The 23291-nt window shown below is 39.9% G+C and overlaps 1 protein-coding gene across 1 annotated transcript in view; it reads left to right on the top strand.

The window, feature by feature from the left end:
- Window positions 1-23291, top strand: part of gli1 (GLI family zinc finger 1) — a 77008-nt gene that overhangs the window by 45687 nt on the left and 8030 nt on the right. Inside the window, exons 2-11 of the mRNA XM_047348342.1 lie at window positions 10061-10170; window positions 15749-15981; window positions 18365-18466; window positions 18576-18774; window positions 19098-19266; window positions 19447-19554; window positions 19762-19902; window positions 21574-21723; window positions 22666-22830; window positions 23002-23244. Coding sequence (XP_047204298.1) covers window positions 10100-10170; window positions 15749-15981; window positions 18365-18466; window positions 18576-18774; window positions 19098-19266; window positions 19447-19554; window positions 19762-19902; window positions 21574-21723; window positions 22666-22830; window positions 23002-23244 — 1581 coding nt within the window. The 5' untranslated portion in view covers window positions 10061-10099. The remainder of the gene's footprint in view (window positions 1-10060; window positions 10171-15748; window positions 15982-18364; window positions 18467-18575; window positions 18775-19097; window positions 19267-19446; window positions 19555-19761; window positions 19903-21573; window positions 21724-22665; window positions 22831-23001; window positions 23245-23291) is intronic.

Here is a 23291-nt window from a genome sequence, read left to right on the forward strand (position 1 = left end):
ATAAAATAAATATTTACAGAAAATTCACTGTCAGGCAGATGTTCAGGACTGTTGATGTTTGATAAAGATATAATCATAGGAAAGGTTTGTATTGCTTCATTGTAGGGTCAATTTAGGTGGCTCATCATAAAAACTGCAATCTGTCAGATATTTACTTGGAAGTTTGAAATCAGAAAGATTATGTCTGTCGTAATATCATCTCACTTTGATTGAGAGTCAGTTAGAAAAACTTTCATTTTTTTCTTTTCTACAATAACCACAATTTATTTACAAGACTCGACGCAGGTGTTTGTATCCCCGGAAAGATAGATAAAATAAAATAAATTAAAATAAATTTGTTAAAATAAATTCTACTTTTATTGCAGTAGCCTAATCTCACACATAAAAAACATTGAAAAATTAAAGTGCATTTGAGTGCATTTATTCAGTGGTGAATAGAAAAACATTTGTTTTAACAAAATCAGTTCCACATTTATGCCCCCACAAAATTTTGCTTTTCAGAAACAAACACTGGTTTGTTGATTCTGACACGAAACAAAGGATGAATAGGTGGAAGTGCATCTCATGTTCGCATATGGTGGAGGATCTATGATGCTGTGGGTTTGTTTCATTCTTTCTTTTTTCTCATCATTCTTTCTTTTATATAGCGCCAATTCACAACACATGTTGTCTCAAGGCACTTCACAAAAGTCAGGTACATACATTCCAATTAATCCTAATCACTGAACAGTGCAGTCAGATTCAGTTATTTATTCAAATTGGATCAAAGGTTTTTCTGTCTAAGGAAACCCAGCAGATTGCATCCAGTCAGATTTATAGCATTCACTCCTGGATGAGCATGTAGAGACAGTGGACAATCACTGGCGTTGACTTTGCAGCAATCCCTCATACTGAGCATGCATGTAGCGACAGTGGAGAGGAAAAACTCCCTTTTAACAGGAAGAAACCTCCAGCAAAACCAGGCTCAGTGTGAGCGGCCATCTGCTACGACCGACTGGGAGTTTGAGAGAACAGAGCAGAGACACAAAGAGAACAAAGAAGCACTGATCTAGGAGTACTTTCTATGGGAAGGAAAAGTAAATGTTAATGGATGTAGCTCCTTTAGTCGTTTCACCTAGAAAGAAAGAACAGATAAACTTTGAGCCAGTTTTCAAGGTTAGAGTCTGAAAGAGAGCACATACAGTTAGTTACAGTAAAAGCTCAGTCAATCGCCATGTCTAGGAGAGAGAAAGGGTTAAACACTGAAAGACAGGGCCACGTGGATCATCGGTAGAAGGTGAGCATTAAGTTGTTGCCAGCAGAAAGGTCCTGGGAACATTGTTAGAGTGCAAGTCACTATGTAATCTCAATTTTAAATGTTCGCAGATAAAAGGTTGGCGTTTTTAAAAACAGTCAGTGTGAAATTGTGCTGCTGCAATAAAAGGAAAAATCATTTTAAGGCTTTTTACCAATCTTTTCCAGGAGAGTAGTGTGTACTGAACGGGTCAACATTTTTGGGAATGTCTGCCTTACGCTTAAATCAAACTCATCAGCTGCTGTTCATGACTGGATATGACATTAATCTTCATCGCAGCAAGTCAGTGGGTACAGCTTATTGTGCAATACAGTGATGTCTCCGTCCCTGTGGCCTTTCAGTGGTCACACCATTGGCCCCCATCACATTACAGCAGCTGTGAGTAATTCACTCTGTCTGGGTAAAAAGGGGTAAAAAGCACAGGGAGGGGTGAGCGGGGGAGAATGACAAGAAAAAGAAGTGAGTGGGGGTTACAAAAACAAAGGCAGAACATAAAAACAAAGTTTACCACCATAGGAAAACAACAACGCCAGAAAAATTCAGTGTGAGAGGAGGGAAAGAAACAAGAAGGGGCAAAAAACGAGGTAGAATCTGAGCCGTGGTTGGCCAAGGGCCCGAGTCCCGCCTTCTCACCCTCCCTTCCTCCCTCCTATGCTCCGTCTCCAGCGCTAACACAACTGAATCCCCCACAAACCCAGCCACATCAGGAACGGCTGGCTACATTATAGCTGCCATTATCGTCTCTCAAGTCATAACAGCCAGAGAACACCCACCTCGACTGCTGCTGCTCCGCCAGGAGGGGGAGGGGCGAGCTCGCAGGAATGAGCAGAGAGGGAATGAGGGAGAGGGTGGAGGCAGCGGGGGGAGACGAGGGAGCAGCAGATAGTTCAGAGATACAGAGCAGTGGAAAAGGCAGAATGAGAGGACGAAAAAGGGAGGGTGTAGAAGGAGCAAAATACTTCAGGATGGGTGTTTACAAAGCATGCAACCAGCTACAAAGATGTTAGTCAAGATTTATTTCATCTATCTGCTGTATATAAAGACTGACAAAGTAACAGATTATTCCAAGGACACACATGTTCTCTTCTGAGATTTGAAAAGATATGAGTTAAAGAGAAAATGCCATTTCATTATTGGCTGATTTGAGAAAGCAGAAGGGGAGCCCCAGTTTAGAGTTACACCCAAGAGAAAATGACTGTAGAGCTGTATCAGACCTTTTGTCTGACACGACCGGTGACCTGTGAAAATGTCTGTCCTCTCTGGAGACTTCCTCAGAGGGAGGAGGACCCTCACTTTATGAGAATGTCACAAATGGTCAAACAGGGCAAGCCCAAACAATGTTTCGCTTTGTGTAACACAAACACAAACTATCACCTGAGAACTCAATCTGCTGAGACACTATAGACCATTGGTGTTAAAGTCATACAGTCATACAATCAGTTCCTTTAAACAGGCATTGTTCTTTATTTGTTTAAGTTAGTAATGATTTACACTACTGGTCAAAACTTTTACAATGCCTTTCTCATTTAATGATTTTTTTTTTGTGTTTATGACTATTTACATTTTATGTAGATTCTCACTAAAGGCATCAAAACTGTGAATGATCACATATGGAATTATGTAGCAAACAAAAAATGGTAAAAAAAAGTTTTTATATGTTTTATATTTTAGATTCCTTTAAGTAGCGGCCCTTTGCTGTAATGACTAAAATATTAACCTTTGGCCGTCTCTCAATGATCCTCTGGGAATTTCTTTCAAGACATTTTGGAAAACCATTTCAGGTGACCACCTCATGAAGCTCACGGAGAGAATGCTAAGAGAGAAAAGCAGTAATTAGAGCAAAGGGTGGCTATTTTGTAATAATCTAAAATAAACAAAATGTTTAATTATTTCACACTTTTTGCTTACTATACAGGTCCTTCTCAAAATATTAGCATATTGTGATAAAGTTCATTATTTTCCATAATGTAATGATGAAAATTTAACATTCATATATTTTAGATTCATTGCATACTAACTGAAATATTTCAGGTCTTTTATTGTCTTAATACGGATGATTTTGGCATACAGCTCATGAAAACCCAAAATTCCTATCTCACAAAATTAGCATATCATTAAAAGGGTCTCTAAACGAGCTATGAACCTAATCATCTGAATCAACGAGTTAACTCTAAACACCTGCAAAAGATTCCTGAGGCCTTTAAAACTCCCAGCCTGGTTCATCACTCAAAACCCCAATCATGGGTAAGACTGCCGACCTGACTGCTGTCCAGAAGGCCACTATTGACACCCTCAAGCAAGAGGGTAAGACACAGAAAGAAATTTCTGAACGAATAGGCTGTTCCCAGAGTGCTGTATCAAGGCACATCAGTGGGAAGTCTGTGGGAAAGAAAAAGTGTAGCAGAAAACGCTGCACAACGAGAAGAGGTGACCGGACCCTGAGGAAGATTGTGGAGAAGGGCCGATTCCAGACCTTGGGGGACCTGCGGAAGCAGTGGACTGAGTCTGGAGTAGAAACATCCAGAGCCACCGTGCACAGGCGTGTGCAGGAATGGGCTACAGGTGCCGCATTCCCCAGGTCAAGCCACTTTTGAACCAGAAACAGCGGCAGAAGCGCCTGACCTGGGCTACATAGAAGCAGCACTGGACTGTTGCTCAGTGGTCCAAAGTACTTTTTTCGGATGAAAGCAAATTCTGCATGTCATTCAGAAATCAAGGTGCCAGAGTCTGGAGGAAGACTGGGGAGAAGGAAATGCCAAAATGCCAGAAGTCCAGTGTCAAGTACCCACAGTCAGTGATGGTCTGGGGTGCCGTATCAGCTGCTGGTGTTGGTCCACTGTGTTTTATCAAGGGCAGGGTCAATGCAGCTAGCTATCAGGAGATTTTGGAGCACTTCATGCTTCCATCTGCTGAAAAGCTTTATGGAGATGAAGATTTCATTTTTCAGCACGACCTGGCACCTGCTCACAGTGCCAAAACCACTGGTAAATGGTTTACTGACCATGGTATCACTGTGCTCAATTGGCCTGCCAACTCTCCTGACCTGAACCCCATAGAGAATCTGTGGGATATTGTGAAGAGAACGTTGAGAGACTCAAGACCCAACACTCTGGATGAGCTAAAGGCCGCTATCGAAGCATCCTGGGCCTCCATAAGACCTCAGCAGTGCCACAGGCTGATTGCCTCCATGCCACGCCGCATTGAAGCAGTCATTTCTGCAAAAGGATTCCCGACCAAGTATTGAGTGCATAACTGTACATGATTATTTGAAGGTTGACGTTTTTTGTATTAAAATCTCTTTTCTTTTATTGGTCGGATGAAATATGCTAATTTTGTGAGATAGGAATTTTGGGTTTTCATGAGCTGTATGCCAAAATCATCCGTATTAAGACAATAAAAGACCTGAAATATTTCAGTTAGTGTGCAATGAATCTAAAATATATGAATGTTAAATTTTCATCATGACATTATGGAAAATAATGAACTTTATCACAATATGCTAATATTTTGAGAAGGACCTGTATAGTTCCATGTGTGTTCATTCATAGCTTTGTTGCCTTTGGTGAGAATCTACAATTTAAATAGTAATGAAAATAAAGAGACCCATTAAGTGAGAAAGTGTATCTAAAACTGTTCACCAGTGGTGTAGATCTGAGAGATGAGAAGAGATGAGGAATAAAACATGTATGACTTGGGAAGGATACAAATTGGGAACTGAAGAATGCTGATTTGTTTGTAGCTATAGAGAAGATGTAGAGGTCACATAAAGGAGTCAAAATAAACATTATTTTTCAGATAAAACCTAAATTGAATTTAATGGGCTACATGCAAAACACTGTCTGGGACAGAAAATGCTGATACCCCAAGCACACCATCCCCACAGGAGAACACGCTGTGGAGCAGCATCACATTATGGGGATGCTTTCCTTTAATAGGGACAGGAAACCTTGCTAAAACCTGTTAGAGGCTGCAAATTACTTGAGACTGGGATGAAGGATCAGTTTCTAGCGGGACAACAACCCAAATCATACAACGAGAGCAACAACTACATGGTTTGGATCAAAGCAACTTCATACGCTAGAATGGCCCAGCCAAAGTCCAGATCTAAATCTGATTGAGAATCTGTTATTTATGTTCACAGACAATCTCGATCAAATCTTACTGAGATTGAGTCGTTTGTCATTGAGTAAAACCGGCAGAACTATATGCCAAAAGACGTGCAGCTGTAATTGCAGGTTAAGGTGGTTCTATAAACTATTGATTCAGGCAGGCTGAGCACAGATGCACAACATACTTTTTAGATTATTATTTAAGAAAAAAACTTGTATCATATCCCGTCATTTTACAACTATGCACTACTGTGTGTTGGTCTCTCAAATCAAATCCCAAGAAAATACACTTAAGGTCATGGCTGTAATGGTATGAAATGGGCAAAAAATCCTAGGGGTATGAATACATTTACAAGAACCCATAAATAGGTGGTAACTGACCGATATTATCCAATAGCTAACATAAAATCCTCACTACTAACACAGATGATGACTCTTGATCTTCTCTGCTTGGCAGGACTAACACACATATTTAAATAGAGCCAGTGTCAGTGAGACAGATGCAGACATCTGTCACCATGCGTATGTTGTTTACAGTATGCCAGTTTGTAACTTGGTGTTAGGGGTTGTGAAAAGCACGTGCATCCCTTTAACAAAAAAAAGGAGCCAATTATCATTTTGGTGTTGTGCACTTTGGGAGAAATTCATGCAGTGTTACATCACTGCAACATATCTAAGAAGTGAGGCTGGGACAGTGAAACTCCTGTTTATACTTAGTAGTGGAAGACTTTGTTTTACTGGTTTTAAAGTTAAACAATATTAAAAGAGCAGTTTGTTCTTAAATGTGTGCATATCTCTGTGCAAATGCCAGGTTTTTGTGATGTAATAAAAATGACTTTGATTGTCATTTCAAACCTTTTTTCTCATATGCTGTGACATACATATATCCTGTACAATTTAAATGGAAAAGATTTACTAAAGAAAAAAAACATTTAATGGGTGCAATAACCCCAATACTTAAATGTACACATAAGTTAATATTTGTTGAAGCAACTTTTGACTTATTTTCAGCGTTCATTCGTCTTCAGTTTATTCCTCCCGACAAATATAATGAACATAAAGAACCTGAAAGAAAGTTCAGCTGGTCTACTAGGATCTTCTTGACATTTGTTCATTTGCATCCTTGAGCTAAAGCCATGATTTGATGACAGGCTACAGTGTTCAAAATCATCTCATTGTCTAAAGGTATCAGTCAGGAGACGTGGCAAATAATGTCACAGCATTGCATATAAACTGTGTTGAGTAAAGGTAATCATGAATATGGGAGAAAATAAGTGACAAAAGGGACGTTATGGAAACCGGATATTTTTCCAAACTTTATAAAAGAAGGAAACTGATCAGGGAGTCTGGGCCAAACCTTCAGTGGTCTGCTAGAAAGCTGAAGATTAAGAGGGATCTCCTTTTTCAACATCGCTAGGAGTCCAAACATATATTCAAATAAAAACCAACCTTATAGTAGGAAAATTAAAGTTTTCTCCTAAAGAAAGCTGTGGCAAGTGATGTTCTCGTGGTCTGATAAATATAGCAAATTTTTACAGGCAGAGCGGCCAGATATGACGAGGTCAAGATGCAGGAAACAGATAAACTCCTACCACAGAAGACTGGATGCTGAAATCAAATAAAAAGGTATTTAAATAAAGAAGTGGCTAAAGGGTGTTCACACTTATGCAACAACATTATTGTTATTTTTTCCTTGTAAAAGATTTGTTTTACAGTTGAATTTCCAGGATAAATGTCACATTTGATATGGAAAAGTTTTTGAAATTATTTATCCTAGTCCTATTTTTTACATTGCGAAAACCTGACAATTTAACATTTGAGAGCCACCTGCTGCGTGTCCTGCTCTTACAGTTTGGGGTGTTTCAGGGTTAGAACAGTGTTTGAATCAGGAGGTTTTTGGGTGTAGATGGTGGTTGGACATCCTGTCCTCATCCTCATCTCCTTGGTTTCTGCCCAGCTTTCTGTGGTGCCACAGCAGAACAGACTTGTTTGGTCAGCCGCCTGATTTATGAGCCTTGGGGTTTTTTAATAAACTCCTTCCCAATCTCTCTCAAACACATCACCACAGAGAGCCAACTCTCACACAAAAAATAGTAGCACTATGATACCTGTTATCAGTCAGCATGGTGCATAAATTCATCCTTTTGGTGCATACTAAATAAAGCATGCAAGAGTCTTGAGTCATCCCTCATTTCTTTATACTTTCCAAGGAATCATATTTTCTTGTTATCTTCAGGCAGTGGTGAATTTTAGGCTTTCTGGAATTTTTCTTTGGACCTTGACTGCTGATGATACAATAAAAAAATTCTGAAGTTGCACACAAGGTCCCAAAGTTATGACAGAAATCTCTAATATTTCAATCACCTGAGTTGTTTTTGCTGTTTTACAAGCTGAATGAAAAAAGGGAAGGGCTTCTCAGACATTAAAAGCATTTTAGGTTCTGCAAACGTTTTCTGCACAAAAGATCAAGTTGTGTTTTATGCAAATTAATTACAGAACTGTCTGTTTAGTGTGTACAAGCAGCTGAGTAACAGAACACTTGCACACTTTCTTCTACTTCACTCCTCGGGGAAAATGGTAGCAAACATATAGAAATTCCACCTTGCTTTTTTGCAGGTTGGCTCATACATTATGCAGCTTTTTCTGAGATTCACCACACACTCACACACATAAAAATTTGTTTCTGCAAATGCTCTCTCCTTACACATTTGCTACTGGGTTTACATTGAGTAAACAGGTTCACTCTTCTGCCACACACACTCCTTCTTGCACATCCCCTGTAGACATGGTGGCCACTGGATCATTATGTGACCCCCTGTCAAGTCAAACAGCTGTGAGAGTTAATGTGTGTGTGAGTGTGTGCATGTATAAAGCTGTGCCCCCCCCCATCATGGTATTTATTGGTTCTGGACAGCTGAGGTGCTTGGCAAAATCTCTATTTAGCACTACGGGATAATTATCATGCACACATCCACAAGCTGTGCTGAATGCACTCAATCAGTGAGTGGACACTTGCTAACTTTTGTACTTTCGGTGACTTGTTGGGCTTAAATAGGTCCCTGCTGTCCTTTTAACACTTGTGCTGCTACATAAAGGCCTGAAAATCTGTTGCAGTGAAACCATAGTGCTTTGATCTGCGTTAGACTGAAAGAGTGTAATATTTTGTTTTCACATCCATGATAAAGTTGCAGCCCAACAAGTGAGACTTCAGATGTGGAACATGCAAAGATTACATTTTTCCGTTTTTTTCCCCTTTCCTTTTTTGTTCTTATTCTGTTATAATTCTGTTTTTAAACTCACACACTGCTGCTATTAGTGGCTACACTGAGGTGGTTGGATGTAATGAGCAGGTCTTTGTTCCAGAGGTCCCCTGGCTGGAATAACCTTACACATACAATCCTGCTGAAAGATGCCCTCTCAATATTAGTCTCACACAAAAGCCTGTGTTGTTCTGTTCTCATTTTACTTAGTTTCCATTGCAAGCATTTTAGTTTTTGTCCTTTAAGGGTTTAAATGTTAAACCCAGATTTTCTTCTTCTGTGTCCTGCATAGAAGGTGCGTGAAGTGTTTGAAGCTCAAGAGTATGTTCAGAAAACACAGATACGTGGTGAAGCTCAGTGTGTGTGTCACAGGCTTTCGACTAATCTTTATAACTGTGCTTGAGCAAACTGGTAACATAATGCGACTAACATTTCTTTTGTTTGGAGAAAATGTCTATTAAAAATCTAAAATATTTTAGCCTGCTTGTTGTGTGTACTTATTTAGTATTTCTAATAGAAATGTCATGCTATATGAGAGAGGCAGCAGAAACAACGTTTTACTATTGTTTTAAAATCAACCGAAATGATTATCGAGTGGAGCCTTCTTAGCTTGTTATATTAGCATTTAGCTATAATGGTATTAAAAAACAGCGGTATCTGAATATAAACTTTTTAAAGTGAGATTTTTAAAAGGCTGCTTACATTTCCAAATCCAGAATACATGCATATATTTCCAAACCAGGGGGAATATATATTCAGCGCACAGAACAAAAATATTGTTTTTAGAGTAAAAACTATTAAACATTAATAATTTTACTAATTCTTTCCTCTTTTGCCTGTTTTTTATTACATGACTAAAAAAAAATGGATAGGCAAATTGTGTATCATCATCTCTAAGCAGGACCTAATCTGAGACTTTTTTATACCTTGTATTAAATACAGAGAGAATATACAGCTTCATTGTGCTGCAGCTGATTTTGTTTTCATACTGTTTCAATCGGACACCCTGTTTGAAGAAGGGAATTTGCAGAAGTAGCTAAAGTTTAACTCATTGCTCAGGTTTTGTGTGCTTTTGTTTATAATTTATAAAGCTTTGAAACCGTTTACTTCTAAATTTCTTTTTGTGACTCATACATGAGTGATGGATTTATTATTTTAAACTAACAGTTTAAAATAAGCATGACTCAAGCTTTGCAGAGTTTATTTTCTCTTTAAACTGTTTTTCTTGGTTTGGTTCGGTCTGCTATTAACATCCTACGTATGTATTTTTTTTCACCAGCCACAATTGTGTGTATTTGGCCTTTTCGTTCTGGTGGAGTTTGGCTTTGTTCACTTGAGTTGGGTTTGTTTATGTTTCTTCTCCTCAGTCTAACCTTGTACTTGCCTCTGTGTTGCAGGTCCAGGCTGTAAAGGGAGCAGTAGGTCTCTGAGCTCCAATGCCAGTGGACATGCAGCCACATCAGGGGCTGTATTACTATGATACCTCATCCAGCCAGCCCTCCAGAGGGTAAGACTGCAACCATCTTCTGTGTTCTCACAGGTGTTCAGCAGCAACAGCAGGAAACTTTGTGAGACCTGTTTCATTTTTGTTTTCATGAACATAAATACAAATCTTCATGGGTTTATTGGTTTAAGCTCTAATATTTATTGGCTAACATATCTACCTGGCTTAGTTATCAGTATGTACTAGAAAGTTATTTTGCTCACCAAAATAAGACAGTAGATTATAAAATGTTGACCTGTCTAATGAATCTCAATTTCAGCTTTGGCTTTTAGAAGGTAGGGTCAGAATTTGGTGCGAACATAAAAACATTTATCCATCCTGCTTTTGACCAACCCTTCACCATGATGTTGGTGGTTATGGTGTGGAGGATAATTTTTTGGCACAGTGCTGACCTCGTAGTGCCAACTAGGCATCATTTAAATGTTGCAGACCATCTTCATCCCTTTATTACCTTAATAACCCATCTTCTGATGGCTACTTCTAGCAGCATCAAGCACCATATCAAAAAAGCTTAAGTTATCTTATAATGCTTTGTTGAACATGGGAGTGAGTTCACCGTACCCCAGTTACATCCAATTTAATACATTGGGATGAACCAGATTGGGAGATTGAAGACATGGACCTGCAGGCATGAAATCTGCAGCAACTAGAAGACTCGACCAGAATTTCTAAGGAATGTTTTCAAACCTTGTTGGATCTGTGTCCCAAAGAATTAAGGTGTTTCTAAAGGCACAAGGAGGAAGGTTTATCTAATAAAGTAGCCGGTGTCTGTATCTCCTTAATGTATATTGCATATATTTTGCAGAATTTTATATATTTGCTAAAAATAGAAGACCAACATATTCAAACAAATATTTCAATACTTCTTTCAGTACTTAGTTAAAGCATCTTGAATTGTAATGGAGATCTCAAGCCTTTTGGTGAAGTTTGGTGCATTTTCTTTAAATTTGTCTACCAATTTTAAAAATCTTCATAATAGCCGGGTTGGAAAAAGAGTAAAGACTGAGTCCTCTCAACAGCTGCTTTATGGGGTTTAAGTATAAAAAAATTTTAGGAGTCATGCCATCATAGTCACGAAGATATCCTAAAGCTCCTACTATATTTTTAATATTCAAACAAAAAAGCCTTTTGGGTTAAGTTATGGGCAGTTGGTTGCTCTTTGCTTTTTGGAAATAACACTGTGGAGAACCTTTTCTTTTTTTTGACTGGGACTCTTCATCTCTTGATCCAGTTTTGCTAGGGAGCCAGGGGAAAACTGCCTGGTTTTAAATATATTTGTCCCATATTTCCCATGTTAGAGCAAAGCTATCTGTTTAGCTTGTGTGCTCCTTAAAGGTCTCTCATCTTTAGTGAATCCTTCCTCACATTTACATAAACGTAACCATCCTTGTGTCTCCTTTTCATTTTGGCATCATTTTTAAAACCACCCATAGGCTCGCCGCCAAGCATTAGTCCTTAATATGTCCATCAAATCCAGTTTATCTGAGACAGACTCCAGGCTAACTGTAGGATCATCTTGAGGATGAATGTTAGGAGTATGTGGCAAAACCAGATATGGACAGTAATTTAGTAAACTCCATAGTACAATAGGTAAATATCAAATTTTCCATCTCTTGTTTGGAAAATCTGCCATTGACACTGCAAGACAACCAGACCTACCACACTGTACGCCTAAGATGCCAGTACAGGACTCACGCGCACAAAGATTTTATGGCTTTAACTTAGTCTTCAAGTACAGTAAGTTTGCAAACTTAATGGAAAAAGATCATCTAACCCTTCATTTAACATCAGTCAAAATCTCAAAATATTGCTATAATTAAAACAGTTTGTATATCCAGTTTAACTTCACCTTTTACTAAAATATCTGCACACATTTACATACATGTTTTTTTTTAGGTGATGTGATTGGTTAGAGGTAGGCATATTTATTTTTTATTCAAGCTTGTGTTTTCATTCTAAAAATGAAAGCTGTAGGGAGTAATTTTATTCATTCATCCTTCATCCTTGTACAGATGAGCCAAATCAGAGAGATTTTTTGAAACGTCCCTTTTCCTCAAAACATTCCTATTGGAGGTCAAAAACTTTTCATGTTTCAATTAAATATTCTGAGAATGCAGACGTCCAAGTCTGTGTTCGGTTGTTAGGACACATCGCTAGCTCAGCCACTCACTCCCTCCTCTCCTATCCTATCCACCCTCGCTCCCTCCTTTGCTCATGCCACCCAGGTTGCGGGTGGACTCGGCCTCTCTCTGACAGCTGCTAATTACAGGCTGACCAGGCCCCGCTGCGCTCTGCATGACTGCCTCGCGCCCCACTCAGGTTACCCAGAGAGAGGGAGAAGCAGGGAGAATTGGACAGAAAGGTGGCTGGGCAGGACAGAGGGAGAGAGATAGAGAGAGGGAGGAAGGGAGAGACAGGAAGAGAATATAGAACAAGACAGAAAGGATTGAGGGGGAGAGAGGGAGAAACTGAAAAGTACAACTAAAAGGATGAATGGTGAAAGAGAAAAGAAGGGAAAATGGAGAATTGGGGGGTAGCACAGTGGATTAGAAAGGACAGATTAAGCTCCTGTGTGGAATACACGTTGGGAAGGAATTAAAGAACTGAAAGGATGACAGAGGAGTGAAAGGCACTGAGAGATGGAAGAAAAAAGGGCAGAGACAGATTTTGAGCGTCAGTATCCTTTGAAATTTATGGGAAGACTGGAAAGTTCCAAGGCTTACTTTTTCTTCTTCTCTGGGGGAAAACCCAGATTAGTAAATTTCCATAGTTTAGACCAAGATTAAGGAGATGCAACATCTAGTGGTAGGTACGAAGCATTACATCATCTGTGAGAAGAGCTTGATTTTAAAGGCCATGAGAGGAGCTATTTATCAGAGTCCAAGTATTTCAGAACTAGTTATGCTCTAACCAGTGTGCAATTTACCCCAATTTCCCCTTGATCTGTTTAAGCAGGTTTCGACAGGTGTTTTGAGTTTTCATACAGAAATCAGCCTGTGCTGTACAGTATATGCATTCAATACTCGGTCAGAGCTCTTATTGCATAAATTACTGCAGCAATGCAGCATGGGGTGGAGGTGATCACTCTGTGGCTCAACAGAAGTGATAAGGAAACCCGGGTTGGTTTTTTAACTGCCTTCATCTCATCTGCTTTTTTTGGGTTTGGTGTCTCTCATGTTCCTTATAAGAGTACTTTATAGCTCCACTGTGAGGTTTAGGTCTGGAGAGTTTGATGGCTGACCAGCACAGTGACACTACAGTCATTAAAGCAGGTACTGGTACTTTTGGCAGCCTGGACAGGTGCAAAGTCCTGCTGCAAAAGGAAATCGTCATTATTACTTTACAGAAAGAGCCAGGCCAGGATTTGAACTCATAAAATTCTTACCGCCACGGTTGCTCTTGAAATACTGAATCCTTTCACTGTACACATCTTGTGAATGTCCCTCAAACTCTTGAATATGTTTTGCTTCACAATGCTCTTATGACAAGGCTGTGGTTATCCCTGTTGCTTGTGCACCTTTTTTAACACACTTTTCTTCTTTCACTCAACTTTCCATTAGACATTTGAATACAGCAGTCTGTGAACAACTTGTTTAGAGATGACCTTTAGTGGCTTACCCTCCTTCATGATGATGGAGTAGGACATAACATGGCCATAACATAAGATTTCTGCATTAAAACCCATTTTTACTGTTATGTAACATTCCATTTTCTCTGTATCTGTGTATATATTTCTGTATTAATGAAACAATATATTTCCTTTTTTCAATTAAAGTACTGAAATAAATTTACTTTTCAATGATATTTTAATTTATTGAAATGCACCTATATGGTCAATGTTTTGCACGTTTAATTGTTGAATAAGGAAACAGTTTGCACAGATGAGTTTTGTCAGTTTTATAGTCCTTAGTAAGAAAATTGGAAACAACCAAATTCTGCTTCGGCAATCCAGCTCTCAAAGAATAATTTTAATTGGTGCCTGCCACTGAAGGTTTGATAGATGCATCTTTAGTTTTATAAATAATATACAACATCTTCCAGATATATTTGGTAATTTTAGTAAAGTTTGAATTAGTTTATTTTCAATGTACAGTACAGACCAAAAGTTTGGACACACCTTCTCATTCAAAGAGTTGTCTTTATTTTCATGACTATGAATATTGTAGCTTCACACTGAAGGCATCAAAACTATGAATTAACACATGTGGAATTATATACTGAACAAAAAAGTGTGAAACAACTGAAAATATGTCTTATATTGTAGTTTCTTCAAAGTAGCCACCTTTTGCTTTGATTACTGCTCCACACACTCTTGGCATTCTGTTGATGAGCTTCAAGAGGTAGTCACCTGAAATGGTTTTCATTTCACAGGTGTCCCCTGTCAGGTTTAATAAGTGGGATTTCAAGCCTTATAAATGGGGTTGGGACCATCAGTTGTGTTGTGCAGGAGGTGGATACAGTACACAGCTGATAGTCCTACTGAATAGACTGTTAGAATTTGTATTATGGCAAGAAAAAAGCAGCTAAGTAAAGAAAAATGAGTGGCCATCAATAGTTTAAGAAATGAAGGTCAGTCAGTCCGAACAATTGGGAAAACTTTGAAAGTGTCCCCAAGTGCAGTCGCAAAAACCATCAATCGCTACAAAGAAACTGGCTCACATGAGGACCGCCCCGGGAAAGGAAGACCAAGAGTCACCTCTGCTGCGGACGATACGGTCATCCGAGTCACCAGCCTCAGAAATCGCAGGTTAACAGCCGGTCATATTAGAGAACAGGTCAATGCCACACAGAGTTCTAGCAGCAGACACATCTCTAGAACAACTGTTAAGAGGAGACTGTGTGAATCAGGCCTTCATGGTAAAATAGCTGCTAGGAAACCACTACTGAGGACAGGCAACAAACAGAAGAGACTTGTTTGGGCTAAAGAACACAAGGAATGGACATTAGACCAGTAGAAATCTGTGCTTTCGTCTGATGAGTTCAAGTTTGAGATCTTTGGTTCCAACCACCGTGTCTTTGTGTGGCGCAGAAGAGGTGAACGGATGGACTCTACATGCCTGGTTCCCACCGTGAAGCATGGAGGAGAAACCATTTCAGGTGACTACCTCTTGAAGCTCATCAACAGAATGCCAAGAATGTGTGGAGCAGTAATCAAAGCAAAAGGTGGCTACTTTGAAGAAACTACAATATAAGACATATTTTCAGTTGTTTCACACTTTTTTGTTCAGTATATAATTCCACATGTGTTAATTTATAGTTTTGATGCCTTCAGTGTGAAGCTACAATATTCATAGTCATGAAAATAAAGGAAACTCTTTGAATGAGAAGGTGTGTCCAAACCTTTGGTCTGTACTGTATATCCTTTTATTTATTACTTTTGACACAAAATTTACTGGCATTTTGTCTGTAAATCTTTTTAGTATTTTGAAACAGGATCGAATCTTGTCTGTATAAGGGAGAAAACATACCCAAAAGGAATAGTTGAACCCGTAAATTATTGTGGAGTTTATTCAGATATTCTTATTTTATGCCAGAATTTATGTGCTTGCCTCTCATATTCCAATGTCTTTGTTATTTGCAGCCTTGTCCCATCAGACCAGTCTCCCTACACCGAAGTGTCTCCACTCCGAGCCCAGCTTCTTGATGTCCCTTCCCAGGACTGCCACGCTATGTACAATCCCATGACTCCCAACATGACTCATGGATCAGGTCCGGTCCAGGGAAACAGCCACTGCTTGGATCAATACATGAGGCCCCCTCAGGCCCCTCCGCCCCACAGTATGATGGGCCACAGGGGCATGCCTCCCACAGAGGGTGAGTCACATTATCTTTTTCATCCCCTTAACCTCACAGCTGCTATTGATTAGGACTTAAGGATACCTGAGAGACTGAAACTGAAACTTCACAGATTTTCACAAAAGAAATAATGAGAAGTTAGCAGTTGGCGAGCTTTACTACTTGTATGCCAGGCCCTCCAAAAGTATTTGCCTTAAAGAAAAACAATTATTTAGCGGATAAGCATAATATCAGTTATAATATAATAATATCATATTATAAGTAAAGAAATAATAATTTTTACCAAAGAAATAGTGAAACAAAATGTCCTATTAAAATGTATACAAATTTGTATTCCATTTACAAGTTTTAGAAGCTGAGCTAGGAACTTTTCATCAGTAATGCATGACTTTCCCTGGGGTATGAAAATGGTATGACACAGAGGACTATTTCTCTTACCCACTCCTCAAAACGAGAAAAACAAGACAACGTATCATTCAAGTCACGCAGATGTTGATTTCTATAAGTTAGAAAATGGCTAAAACAAAATAGTTAAACACTTAGAAATTCCTTGTCCATGTCTACAGTCAAAGCAATATTTAAAAAGTTTAGAAGAACATTGGCAAGAGTGCATAAGTACCTAAGTTTATCCTGTCAACACACAGTGTTGAGTTTCGTAAGGAAGATAAACAACCTACCAATCTCACTGTTGGATAAAAGCTACACATTTTGTATCTTATGATCACAAAGTCTCCATAGCAGCACTTTCTTTTGAGGCTTTCTTGCTATTACTACTCGTGGATCACTCTTTGTACTTTGCAGCACAGTGAGATAAACGCTTATTTATGGTAAGATAAACAAGGGCTTAAGCAATTACTCGTACCCGTCGTCTTCCGCTTTATCCGGGACCTGGTCGCAGGGGCAGCAGACTCAGCAGAGACGCCCAGACGTCCCTCTCCCCAGACACCTCTTCCAGCTCCTCCGGGGGGAGTCCAAGGCGTTCCCAGGCCAGCCGAGAGACATAGTCCCTCCAGCGTGTCCTGGGCCGTCCCCTGGGCCTCCTCCCGGTGGGACGTGCCTGGAACACCTCCTGAGGAAGGCGTCCAGGAGGCATCCGGTATAGATGCCCGAGCCACCTCAACTGGCTCCTCTCGATGTGGAGGAGTAGCAGCTCTACTCCGAGCCCCTCCCGGATAGCCGAACTTCTCACCCTATCTCTAAGGGAGTGCCCGGCCATCCTACGGAGGAAGCTCATTTCCGCCGCTTGTATCCGGGATCTCGTTCTTTCGGTCATGACCCAAAGTTCATGGCCATAGGTGAGGGTAGGAACGTAGACCGACCGGTAAATCGAGAGCTTCGCTTTTCGGCTCAGCTCTCTCTTCACCACAACGGACCGGCACAGTGCCCCCATTTCTGTGGCAGCCGCACCGATCAGTCTGTCGATCCCCCGCTCCATTATTTCCTCACCCGTGAACAAGACCCCGAGATACTTAAACTCCTCCACTTGAGGCAGGAACTCCCCTCCAACCTGAAGAGGACAAGCCACCCTTTTCCGGTCGAGAACCATGGCTTCGGACTTGGAGCAGCTGATCTTAATACCAGCCGCTTCACACTCGGCTGCGAACCGCCCCAGTCCATGCTGTAGGTCTTTGCTAGAGGGGCCAGCAGGACCACGTCATCCGCAAAAAGAAGAGACGAAATCCTTTGGTCCCCAAACCCGACCCCCTCCGGCCCTTGGCTGCCCCTAGAAATCCTGTCCATAAAAGTTATGAACAGGACCGGTGACAAAGGGCAGCCCTGCCGGAGTCCAACATGCACCGGGAACAGGTCCGACTTAGTGCCGGCAATGCAAACCAAACTCCTGCTCCGCTTGTACAGAGATCGGATGTGGACGTAGGCCTTACCAGGGAGGCTCCTCAGCCTCCCTGCTAAGCAATTATGTAGATATAATTTAATTTCACATTGATTTTTGCAAAACTCGTAAAATGTTTGATGGTTAAGTGTCACAATTTGTCTTTTAAGTGAAAATATGCCATACACGGTAATTCAACCTGTCAAATACACTTCTACTCTAGATGCTATTACATTGCTTTAGAAAGTTTGTTTAAACATTTATCAGTTCTTTAAACGGGTGTCTTTTTTTAATCTAAGACTTAGAGACACTGACCACAAATCCAAATAAATAAATAAATTCCAATTTTGAAAACTGCATTCATAGTGTTATGACTTCATCTGAAATGTAACAAGTTCAGCCTTTTTCAGTCTAGTCGGTCAAATAATATTTTTTTCTGCCTCCTATGTAACTGGCTGAGTTGTAGGAAAACAGAAATTTTGTTATTGTTTTATTCTTTAATGGATTAATTATGTTTCTTTGAAATCGTTGGTTTGAGAACTTCTGACTTTTTTCTCCAAAATCCTACAGGTAGCAATAGCACCCCCTACTGTAACCAGAATAACATGATGTCATCGCATCCCACCTTCTGCCAGCTTCAGCCCGGCTCTGAGCAGATCGCCTCTGGTGATGGTGGGAAAAGACGCTGTTTCAAATTAAATTCATCCTGTCACAAACATCCAGTTTTGGGTGGAAACTGATACTCCTTTTTTCCCCTCAAATCAACTTTTGTCCCCTCCAGGCTCCAGGTTCTCTACACCTTGCTCCATGCTGAAGCTGAGTAAAAAGAGAGCTCTGTCCATCTCACCTCTATCTGATGCCAGTGTAGACCTGCAGACAGTCATTCGGACATCGCCCAACTCGCTTGTGGCCTTTGTTAACTCTCGCTGTAACCCCAATGGTGCCAGCTCCTACGGTCATCTGTCAGTGAGCGCCATGAGGTATTATTCAATATTCATCTGAGTCAAACATGCAGTGAAGATATCCCCATCCATTACCTCAAACATCGTTTGTAGCCTGATGAAATTATTTATAGAACAAGAAATAATCCGATAACATACTATGTTATTTCAAGTTCACTGTTAAAAAAACTGTTATTGCTGTAAAAAAATTAGACCATGATAAATTTTTCTCATGTTATACAATACATCTGAAAATACAAACACTCTGGTCAAACACATTCTGGTTATGTGCTTTAAATTCAAATAGTCCCATGCTGATTTTGGTTCTCCTTTAATTGTAATGTGCTATATTTGCTCCATAGTTCATCTCTGAGTTATTCAAGCAACATGAACTGCCACTCCAGACAACAAGGATCCATGTATGGAGGAAACGGGGGTACACCTCTGGGTGTTCACACACCGGGTCCCTGCCAAGCTTCCCGTTTACCTCCCCACAATCCCCGACTCCTCGCTCCGCCCAAGCACGGACACGTAAGATGGCTTTCAAACCTGACACCATAAAGCATTTGCCGTACATTAAGTGTCTGTGCAGCTTCTGATTCTGAATGCAAGAGGAGAAAAGACTGTATGTTGTGGAAAATATAAATTTTAATGTAGGAGATGTGTATAAATGGAGTGAAGAAAAAAGATGTCGTGTGTATTGTTTTGCAGCTAAAAACAGAGCCAGGTCTGGTAGGTGTAATGGACGGCATGAATGTGAAGAACCTGGAGGAAAGGTCAGAGGGAGATGTAGCCAGCCCTTCTTCCACCGGTACTCAGGTGAAGTCATATCCTGATAGTAATATTTACATCTGAAACTGTAAAATACATGTGCAGGTATATAAAGCGTTTTATTTATCAAAGAAAACCATATCTTTCATCAGCAGCAGATTAAATCAGAGCTGTAAGATGTAGTAAATCCTTCATTAGGATGCTCAATGAACTCAAGCTAAGAGAAATTTTAATTCTACAAATATGCTTCAGCAGGATCATCTGATGGGCCTGCTTGATGGCAGAGACGACTTGGACAAGGAGGACGGGAAGCCCGAGCCAGAGGCCATCTATGAGACCAACTGTCGCTGGGAGAGCTGCAACAAGGAGTTTGACACACAAGACCAGCTTGTTCACGTGAGACATTTTACATGTCATCAGTCAGTTTGAGAACAACTTAGGGAAAGACCGCAGATGTGTCATATAAGAGTTTGAGCGTCAGAATTTTTGTTTCATGACCAAACATTAAAGACCGAAGAGAAAGATTAGCAAAAGTGCCTTTCAGAAGTATTCATTCTCCTTGAACTTTTCTAATTGAAACTTTTTGATACTATCAGAAACCTCTGTGAATTTTGTGTGACAAACCAGCACAAAGTGGTGACAATTGTGAATTGGAAGTAAACGATTGTTAGGGTTTGTGTAGCGAAGGACTCTGGAATGCAGAGGAGCAGGCAGCATGACGGTAGGTGAAAAAAGATTTAACTAACAGAAACTCACTCACAGAAAGAGGCAGGAAAAAAACAACAAACGGGCAGGCAAGACAGGCATGGCATGATCCAAACAAGGCATGAGCATGATCTGAAAGCAAGGCATGAACATGATTTTAAAATCATTCCGTGATGAATAACTGAACAGGTGTGTATTTATGGAGCGTGACCAGGTGAAACAAGAAGACAGATTAACTAGGGGCAGGTGAACCGAATAAAGTTGATTGACAGGACAAAATGTGGCTTGAGCAAAATGGAAACACTTGAATACAAACTAACAGAAACTAGAAAAACATTAAACTAAAGCATAACCAGGAAAATAATAAACAGAAGCATGATTCAAAAGCTTAATTGTGAAACAGACCAACAAAACCCAAAAACACCCACAAATCATAACAACGATGCATAGTTTTCAGAATGTTTTACAAATAAAAATAAAAAGCGTTGAATGCACTGTACTCAGTACCCACTAAGTAAATACTTTTTAGATCCATGTTTGGTGCAGTTATTTACAGCTGAAAATCTTTTGGAGTTTGTCTCCATCAGCTTTGCACACTTAAAGACTGACATTTTTACGTTTCTTTTGTGCGGAATAGCTCAGTCAGTATGGATGGATACTCTGTAAAAAGCAATTTTGAATTATTGCCAAAGTTTTTTCATTGGGAGATGGATTGGTCTGTGCTTTGACTGGACCATTTGAACAATATGCTTTAAACTAAAAGAGACAGATGTAGCTCTGGCTGTAAGTATAGGGGTTTATTCCAGGATTGACCTGTATGTAGCACCAACCATGTTCCTGTTCACTAACTTCCTGGTTCTTGATGAGGAAAAGCCGTCTCCACAGTATGTTGCTTGCACCACCATCTTTCACCATGAGGAAGGTCCGTTCAGCTTGATGTGCAGTTTTGGTTTTCTGCTATACATGGCATTTTGCCTGTTTGCTAAAAACATTAAAGTTCTTTGTACTCATCTGACAGGCGCATCTACCTCCAATTGCATACTAAGTTGCTATACGTCTTATGACAAAATGCAAGCTGCAGTTGTTACGGCTTTCTTCATCCTACGTCTTGTAAAGGGGGCCGGATACAAATGTACAAACCATATAATTAGTAATGGTTAATGTGCTAAAAGGTGGTTCAGTAAAAACATTACACAATGGTTAAAATAAATAAAACTGTAGAAAGTATAAGGTAAAATGTTATCTAAGTAACACAAAATAAATCAAAGCATTTTCTATTTGAAACAAGTATGAAACGTTTGGACGTTCAGCAATCATTCTCATTCTAACTGATATTTCTGATGTTTTTTATCATCCTTTTAGCACATCAACAACGAGCACATCCACGGAGAGAAAAAGGAGTTTGTCTGTCACTGGCAGGAGTGCTCTCGAGAACAAAGACCTTTCAAAGCCCAGTACATGCTCGTGGTTCACATGCGCAGACACACAGGAGAGAAGCCACACAAGTGCACTGTATGTGAATCTTAATTCTCTGACATATCTTTGTTTTCATTTCGTGATATAAAGGTATAATACAGAAAAATGAATATCCCTTTTATGAAGTTTAGAAAGAAAAAGCTTTTATATTTCACTCTTTAAAAAAAAAGAGCCCTCTGCCATGTCACCACTAGGTGGCAGGTTAGGTTAACCTTCATTACAAGCCAGTCCTCCATATAGGGGATTACAAAATTATTCATACCTGCTAATCTTTACCTTATTTTTACATAATTATGTGTGATACACCAATAAAAAGTAGTGCATATTTGCTAAGAGTGAATATGTATTCAACCCCTTTTCTGAAATGCACCTAAATGAAATACAATGTCATTGGCTGCCTTGAGAAGTCCCTCAGTCAGAGTATACCTGTGTGCAATTTAATCTCAGCAGAAATATTTTCTTGAAATTATAAGGAGAACATTAATAAGAGAAGCAGCCAATAGACCTATGATGACTCTGAAGTAGCTGCAAGGTTCAAAAGCTCAGGTGATAAATTATTTGGACAGCACAATTATTAGTCAGGCTCTCCTCAAATCTGACCTTTAGGAAGAGCAGCAAGAAGAAAGATATTGATGAAAGAAAGCCATTGGAAGTCCCGTTTGCCACAAGGCCTGTAGCAAACACAACAAAGATGTGGAATTAAGTGTTCTGATAGAATACTAATGTTGTACGCGACCTTGAACACACCATTTATTTTTACTTTAACAAAGCACTGACAATGTCACGTCATGTCAAGGAACACTGTATTTAGTCTATTCTGAGTACCAAATCACCTTAACAAACATCAATAGCTTTTAGAGACCAGTTAGTGAGCAGCAGGTCTTTTCATAAAAGCTTTATATATGGCTTATTTATTTGATTGTTTTACTTCTTCCTGGCTTTAGTGATTTACCTGAAACTGAATGTTTTCTGTTATAGTTTGAAGGCTGTAATAAGGCCTACTCTCGCCTGGAGAATCTAAAGACCCACTTGCGCTCTCACACCGGGGAGAAACCCTATGTATGCGAACACGAGGGCTGCAATAAAGCCTTTTCCAACGCTTCAGACAGAGCCAAGCACCAGAACCGAACTCATTCAAATGAGGTACTGAAGCACACACCACTGAAAAGTAACAAAGAAACTAAACTACTGATGTAAAGACATCTAACTAATTTAGCTTTATTAATAAAACTCTTCCATTATTAACTGTATGAGAATTTTTTTCAGATTTACACCTCTCGATATTTTGCTGAGAGATGTTTTGGTGTCTTACAGAAACCTTATGTTTGTAAGATCCCTGGTTGCACAAAACGATACACCGATCCAAGCTCATTGCGTAAGCACGTAAAGACAGTGCACGGCCCTGAGGCCCACATCACCAAGAAGCATCGTGGAGACACTGGGCCACGGCCCCCTGGCTCAGCTCTGACCCCTGGAGGCCAAACATCTGAGCTGCTGCTGGAAAAAGAGGAGACATGCAGGGAAGACTGCAAACTGTTGGCACCTGAGAATGCTCTGGTCAGTGAGATACACTAGTAAAGATTACATCAGAGAACAGAGATGAA

Source organism: Girardinichthys multiradiatus, chromosome 20, assembly GCF_021462225.1.
Source record: "Girardinichthys multiradiatus isolate DD_20200921_A chromosome 20, DD_fGirMul_XY1, whole genome shotgun sequence".
Lineage (NCBI taxonomy): Eukaryota > Metazoa > Chordata > Actinopteri > Cyprinodontiformes > Goodeidae > Girardinichthys > Girardinichthys multiradiatus.